General features: G+C 31.5%; 1 protein-coding gene across 1 annotated transcript; it reads right to left on the bottom strand.

The window, feature by feature from the left end:
• Positions 1 to 907: 907 nt before the first annotated feature.
• Positions 908 to 1,389, bottom strand: LOC133186109 (uncharacterized). Its single transcript, XM_061321385.1, has one exon. It carries the CDS (start codon positions 1,361 to 1,363, stop codon positions 926 to 928), a length of 438 nt encoding a protein of 145 aa, XP_061177369.1. The 5' UTR covers positions 1,364 to 1,389; the 3' UTR covers positions 908 to 925.
• Between the last annotated feature and the right edge of the window lie 6,830 nt (positions 1,390 to 8,219).

Raw genomic sequence — 8,219 nt, 5'->3', positions numbered from 1 at the left:
ATGCAAAAATACAGTAAATAACACACTCAAACTAAACGTAACATTTGAAAATTTTATTCTGCATTTGATAAGTTTAGGTATAAGATACAGTTGAGCAAATTGTACAGCAAGTGTTAAATATTCGCACATAGCCACGCAAACTGTATACCATCACTGGAAAGAAGAAAAAGGAAACAGGGAAAACTTCCTCATTATTCTATAGTTTTCAAGAAAACACTCTTATACATGTTTTTCCATTTCTTTAAATAAGTAGACGACTTGTTCACACAACTGAAATAAATTAAAATGATCCAATTTACATTTCCTTTTGTACATAGAATGCAAATACCATTAAGACGCCATTTTCTCTTTATAAATAACGAATAAGGAAAATAAAAGCACTCGCCACTATGTACATAAATTTGATAAACAACAATAAATTATTAAAACAACAAAACACAAAAATACTTGGAAATGTATTTTGTATTAGGGGATCTTAAGGTTGCACTTGGTGTTATCAATATCATAACCTATTGTTAAATGGTTTGAGTTTTGTTTGAAAATATACACTTCCAAGTATATAGGGCAGTTCCCCACATTAAGAATTTTATATTTTTCTCCAACTGGATAGGTCGACATTTTTACCCGCAGTCACGAATCCTGGAGATTCGTTTATCCATACTATTTAAAGTATTTCCATACTATTTAGTTAAAGTATTTCAGTCTTTCTATCTTCCTACAATATTGTTTATATCGTTGGAAACCCAAGATCTGTAGTACACTGTATTCTTTTTAGGTTTACATTAATATGATAGAGGTTTTGCCGTGGATCACAAAACTCTTATTATTTCAAAATTTTATATCGGGAAATCCTATGGTAATGAAGGAACAGACATACATTTTATTTTCTGGAATTTCACAGTACGTTAAATCTTTTAAATTACAATTATTTGATTTTGCAGAGCACCTCATAGTCCTTTGTGTTATGTTCCTTCCCGCCATAACCCATGTAAGCACATTTGTGTTGGTATCCTGTAGCAATCTTACATGGAATAAGGCTCCCCGAGAAGTAAGCCCGACCCACATAAGTCTCTTTATCAGTCTTGAATGCAGTGTCGGGGACAATTCCGCCGGAAGCACGTTGCCACTCAAAAAACCCGGGGGCGTTTGTCGGGTGGACCAGAACTTCGTACTGGCCGATAACCCTTTCTTTACAGCCATACGGAATATGGGCTCCTGGTAGATGATATCCACATTTTCCAGGTGTTGTGATGCCTTCAATTTGCGCCCGAGCAGTAAAAAGTGGACGGCCGTCTGCTTCGTACCCTGCTCTTATCGCTCCGTCTGGAATGTGACATCCGGTTGTGGTTACCCAGACGGCCATTCTGTTCAAGCACAGTAGTATATTTATAAAAATCTTAACCGTTAGAGTGTGTATATAATTTTACTTAATATTTATTTTAATATATACTGCATTTATTCATTGAGCAATTATGAAAAAATGAAAACGTAGAGAACCGAAGAATTTATAGACAAGATTTGTTTATGTATCTCCCGAAACAATTATGATTGAATTAGACTTTCCATTTTTGCACTAAAATTTCTGGAAGATAGTTTACGTTTGTAAACCTATGATAAACTGATAAGGAAAACCGAGTCTGAAGACTGCTTCTGCATAATATTGTTAACAGGTGCTACTTAAGGGTATTTTCAATTCTGATAGAGGAACGAATTATTTTCATACAAGTACATTCAACTAATCGCTGGCAGTGGTCTTTTTCAAAAGGATAAAATAACATAAACAAATTTTTCTTCCAAAATTCAACTATCTTTAATAGATACCTCTCTCACTAAAGAAGTAATATCTATTTAGTTGAACAACTTCATGCTTCTCCAAACCACAAAATTTGGTGAAAAGTACATGGGAAAATACAACTATATAGTTCAATATATATATTTCTTCAAAAATTTTTGGAAATATTTTAAAGTTTGTAACTGAAAGTTTCTAAGGAAAATTTTCAAGAGTCTATTTTTACATTTTACACTATAAAAATTTCCTAGTTAGATTTCCGTTGAAAGAAATACCGAAAAATAGCAATGTAACTCTTTTGTGTTGGAGATAAGAAAATTTGTTTGTGGTATTTTTCTATATAATATGTTTAAAGATCGTAACCGAGGAAGAAGAGGACAGAGAACAATAATGTATATATGTACTCTGATATTCATTTTTATCCAAATACCTTTTCATGTCTTTCTTGAATAGTTTGAATCGCCTTTCCAAAAGCATTAATTTTTCGTAAATGTTATATAAAGATAACGAACAAAAATCAAGCTCAAAGTCAATTAAAACAATACAAATCAGGAGCAGAGCAAACATGGAGCTCAATAAACATCAGAGCGGGGATCAGGGGCCATGGAGGAGTGAGCATCCCCTGCCGACCGGTCACACCTGCCCTGTGCTCCTTGTCATGATCGAGAAAAACGGAAAAGTCCGTAGACAATTCAGTGCGTAAATAATGGCCTAACAATTAGTATGAAAAACGTCAGTCAGCATTTGACTTAATGATAGGTTGTATTTGCTGACAAGGTCATTGTATCGACCATAAAACTTGCGAAATGATTACTTCACACGAAACTGTTGATAACCTTGTTTCATCAACTTGTTTGTCAATAGCTTGCCTCTTCTTAGAAATTGTTCATACGTAGAGCATGCTCTTGCGTATCGAATCAACAGAAAAACAAAAACCCCATATGCAGATGATAAGGGTATATTGCTTTATAAGTAAGGGAAGCTGACGATTGAAATTGAAGTCATCACATTTATTAAAAAGTTTTGTTGTTAGGTTACCATTAAAGTCTTTTTCTAGGAAATATCCAAATATGACACAGATGTGTCTTCTATTTCAAGCTCCCTGGGATATAGCGAGTCGACATATGAATGGAAGTAAATTTTGTTAATTGATAATACGTCGTCGATACATGTATATCTTAATGTCGAGTTGAGGCCACAGCAAGTGTTTTCTTCTTCTCGTTAGAAGTTTATGCTTCATATAAATAAAAAACAGGTCTACTAATAAGGGGACGCAATTCGTACCCATGGGAATTCCAACAGATTGTTGGAAGACCTGACCTCCCAAAACTACATAGATTTGTCAATCAGAAACTCAATCATCTGTTTAATATCAACTTCAGAGAACTTGTGTGTACAATCAGAATGTTCTTAACAAAATAATATTGCAAATGACCAATGACAAGGTAAGTTTATTTACGATTTCCATGTTTATTGAAAAAGAAGCTGTCTGTGATGTCAAAAAGACCGGACTTTAATTTACCGTGGGGAATGGTTGTATAAAATGTTGAAAAGTTGTACATTTGTTGTTATTGATTTTGTTAAAATTTTGTGCTTTCAAATTTTCTAAAAGTTCCTTGGAGTTTTTAAGTATCCACATGTAATTTACACCACTTCTCAAATATACTGTTAAACAGTACTCTGAAGTTTCTTCTTCACTGCTGTAAATATTTTAGTGAGGAGTAAAGAAAGAGGCTTGGTAGAACATTTACTGGAACCCGCTATGTATCTTTGTTTGTCAGGATTTTTATGGAGTTTTGGAATCCAATATAGATGTGGTAATTCAAATTCATTTTGATTGTTGGGAATATTAAAATTATTTTAAACTGACTTATGGTTTTGAAGAATTTCCTCCTTAAATAAATGATATTTATTTGTATTAAAAAACGGAACTTGATAAAAGAACTTTAAATAAAATCAAAATCCAAGGACCATACTTTCAAATTTATAAGATATTTTTATTTGGATAGATTTACCAATAAAGTGCAATAAATTTTCAGTTTCTTCTTTCAAGAAGTATGGGAATCATGAATATGTACATCTACCTAAACCCAATTTGGTTTTGTATTTATCAACTTTAAGATGTTCGCGTTATACGCCCTCATTTTTCTTATTTTATGGCATATCTGAGATTAAAAATACTACTACTACTACTACTACTAACAATAATAATTTTATCTGTCAATTACTAGTATTACATGGCACTGGTTAAAACATTGCCTTTCGCATAAATTAGTGTTAATTAATATAAAAATACTACATACCTAATAACTGATAAGGGTTTGTACAATAACAGCACAAAAAACTGTAGGAGTGTTAATTAAAAGTCACAAGTTTTGAGTGTCAACTTCCACTGAATTTTTATGCTATTTCCTTCTTAACTGAAATATTGTTGAATTTTTATACACAATATTGATATATGAAGGAAGTAATAAACTGAGGTTTACATGGAACTAGGGACAAAATTAGCAAAATGTACTTAAAAATATCTTGCCTGAAAAATCTAATCCGAAATGTATTCCCCGGTCATTTTTAGTGACAAGGAAATAAAATTTGGAAAATTAAAAAAGAAGAAATATACAGCATTGACTATAGGGAGATGGGAATTTGTATTTGTACCGACATCCAACTCAATGTATAGTGGATTGATATAGTAGACGTTAATATCTGGACTACATTAACTTACATAATTTATATTATTTAACATCCATTCAAAGTAAGAGAGTTGTAAGAAATAGGCATGAGTAGTCATGAGGTCTCTGGTAAATATTCATAAAACCTGTGCTCACTAATGTACAATTATAACGTATGATACAACAGTCATACGTGTCAAACTTGACGAGTTTCATAGAGAAAAATGAAGATACGTATTTGAAGAGACCATCCATATACATGTACATGTATATCTAATACATCACGTGGTCAAAATGTCTAAAATAACGAACCATATTACGTTAAATTATATCCATGCAAATCGGAATCAAATTATATTCCTCTAATAAAAAATATAACAAAAACTTTAAAACAGAGATAACTTAACAGATATTAGCCTGAACATAACTGTTTGCTAAGTAATTATCTGAAATAATGAATTCAAAGGGTTTCACTCTACAAACCAAGGGCGTCAGAAGAATGCATGTGTTGGGTGCGATCGCAACCCCCCTCTCCTCGAAAATGTTATTTTTAGAAGAAATGAAACTCAGTGTTCATTTGTTTAAAGATTAATAAATTCCAGAAAGCTTCAAAACCAGCGAAAATGGTACTTATTTATAAAAATCTTTCTAACTTAGGGAAGGGATAACCCCTCCCAGACCCTTTTCTAAAACCAGGTGACGGTCCTGCAGATATATATATTTTTAAAATTTCTTTTAATATTGTACTCAAGAAGTAGAGAACGGCTGTATATTTTTCATTAAATTTCCCATGAAAATCATTTTCTAGTGAAAACAGAAAAGGAATGAAGAGCATAAATTCTATTAAAATTTGTACTTCATATTCACTTTTAAACTTTTGAAGGTGTACTATTGACAAATTTATTGTGAATCTCTACCTCTCTGCTTATTTTGAAGGATCAAACAAATTTTACATATTTCCGCTGGACTTCCGCTGGACAAAGAGGGATAATTCATTTTGCATTTCCAGGAAAAGTTTTCAGAGTAGAATCATGAAAGGCAAAAAGATCTGCATTCAAAGTTCACTTTCTACAATTTCTTTTTGATCAAAGTTTGCTTTTACTTTTTGTTAGAAATGGAATACTCTTTGAGTATTATTTAAATCAATTAATATGGCAAAGAAAGATGAAATACTGTTTTCCTAACATAAAGAGAAAATACGCAATATCTAAATCTAAATATAACATAGATTCAATATGTATTCTCTAAGACATGTTTCAAGGAATCAGTCAGAATAATAAAAAAAAATGTGCTTTATATATATATATATATATATATATATATATATATATATATATATATATATATATATATATATATATATATATATATATATATATATATATATATATATATATATATATATATATATAAAGCACTAAAAATGACCAAAATGACCAATGATACTTACAATTAAAAATTACATATTTTTATATTTATAAATTTATATTTATATTTACAATGACGCCTGTTTAATTTGAAAGTTTATAACCAATTGTAACGAAAGAAATCCGGAGCGCTATGAAATACGTCCGTCTGACGGGTGTAGTACTCTGGTGAAGTGCGATTTATATATAATTGAAATGATATACAGTGTTGTTGGTTTGGTTTTCTAAAGCTTGTAAATGTAGTTATTCATTCATATATGAAATATGAAGATAACGAAAATAAATCAAGCTCAAAAGTCCATTAAAACAATATAAATTTGGAGAAGAGCAAACACAGACCCCTAAATCATCAGAGGTGGTATCAGGTGCCATGGAGGAGTATACATCCCCTGTCGATCGGTCAGACCCGCCATATGCTCCTTGTCGTGATCGGGCAAACTCCATAGACAATTTAGTGTAAAATAGTGGCCAAACATTTTGGATGGAAAACGTCAGTCAACATTCGACGTAATGATAGATTGTATTTGCTGATGGGGTCTTTGTATAGACCACAGAATTTGCAAATGTTGACTTTAAACGAAACTGTTAATATTATTCTTGTTTCACCAACTTATTCGTCAATAGTTTGCCTCGTTTAAGAAATTGTTCGAACGTAGAACATGCTCTTTCTATCGAATAAACTGAGAGACATTACCTCCATCTGCAAGTGATAACGGTATATTGCTACATTAATAAGGAAAGTTGACAGTAGAAAGGTTGAAGTCATCAAGGTTTTTTTGTTAGGTTACCATTGACGTCTTATCAGGTTTATCATAAAGTTTTGTAGTTAGGTTACCATTGAAGTCTTTCTCTAGTAAAATATCCAAATATGAAACAGATGTGTCAGACTCTGTGGAATCTTTTATTTTGAGTTCAAATGGATATAACGAATCAACATAGGAATGAAAATGAACATTGTTATTTGATAAAATGTCGTCGATATATCTAAATGTTAAATTGAAGGCAACAGCAAGAGACATCTTCTTTACACGTAGAAGTTTTAAATATAAATTCTGTTTCATATTAATACAAAAATAAGCCCGCTAATAACGTGGCGCAATTATGACCCACGGGAATTCTGACAGATTGTTGGAAGACTTGATCTCAAAAAACTTCACCAGTACACCCGAGAGACCGGAAGTATTTCATAGCGGTCCGGATTTCTTTCTTTACAACTGATTATAAACTTCAAATTAAACATGTAACATTGTAAATAAATAGTGTTATAGTGTTTGGTAGTTTAGTAGTAGTGCTAGCCGTTTTTGTTTTTCTATTTCCTTTGTTTTTATGTTCAAGAACCCCTTAACTTTTTTTTTTTGTCCTGAGGAATTAACAGGACGTCCCGAAAATTTGACAATTTTTATTGTTCGTGTCAATATTTAGTGCTTTATATAAATTTCCATCCTTGACCTTGTATCTATTTAATAGATCCGACACTTAAGTAGGATATACAGTGTTAGTGGTGCTTCCTATATATATACACGTGCATATATATATATATATATATATATATATATATATATATATATATATATATATATATATATATATATATATATATATATATATATATATATATATATATATATATATCAGTCTGCCTTTTCCTACGTCCTTCGTCCTTCTATCACATGATATCAAAGTGTAAATGGAATGGATTTGATTTTTAGCTATTGTATTGCTTATAAAAGAACTTAAAATTTAATGGGTATGCCTACCCTCTGACCTTGAACTTGAGCTTTAACTCACACTGAAATCTACTTAAATAGAATATACCATTGTATTTTGTTCTTGACACTTGAACATGAATGATTTTGAATATATCATTAAACATGTGATTAGATCATCAGATTTACTGACTTTCTGAACTATGATCTATTGAAATAAGTGCAAAATATCATATATTCTTTGTACTTATACTGGCCGGACTTTGATATCAAATAAGTATAATACTCATCATAAGACTTTTATGAAGAAAAATAATTTGTCGAAATGCGCATCTGGTGCATCAAAATTGGTACCGTATATGATTTACATTTATGACCCCTGGATCGAGACCTCTGCTGATGGACTGTAAGTCCCAGAGGGTCTCTACAGCCCAGTAGCTTCGGTACTAGTTTAAAAATTCGGATATATATTATTTACTTGCTGTGGTAAAATCTAGAAATTTATTTCAAAATTAAGGATTATCTCCCTCACGCATAACTCTGATCCTTCGGCGTATTTTGCTCCAGTCTTTTTTTCAGATCCTCAGTCTTTTTTATTTAAATACGAGGGGTGATCAAAAAGTTC

The sequence above is a fragment of the Saccostrea echinata genome, unplaced genomic scaffold (assembly GCF_033153115.1).
Source record: "Saccostrea echinata isolate AGI-Se365-2 ecotype Australia unplaced genomic scaffold, CSIRO_AGI_Sech_v1 ptg000012l, whole genome shotgun sequence".
NCBI classification, from domain to species: domain Eukaryota; kingdom Metazoa; phylum Mollusca; class Bivalvia; order Ostreida; family Ostreidae; genus Saccostrea; species Saccostrea echinata.
This window is presented reverse-complemented; position numbering and strand designations above follow the sequence as displayed.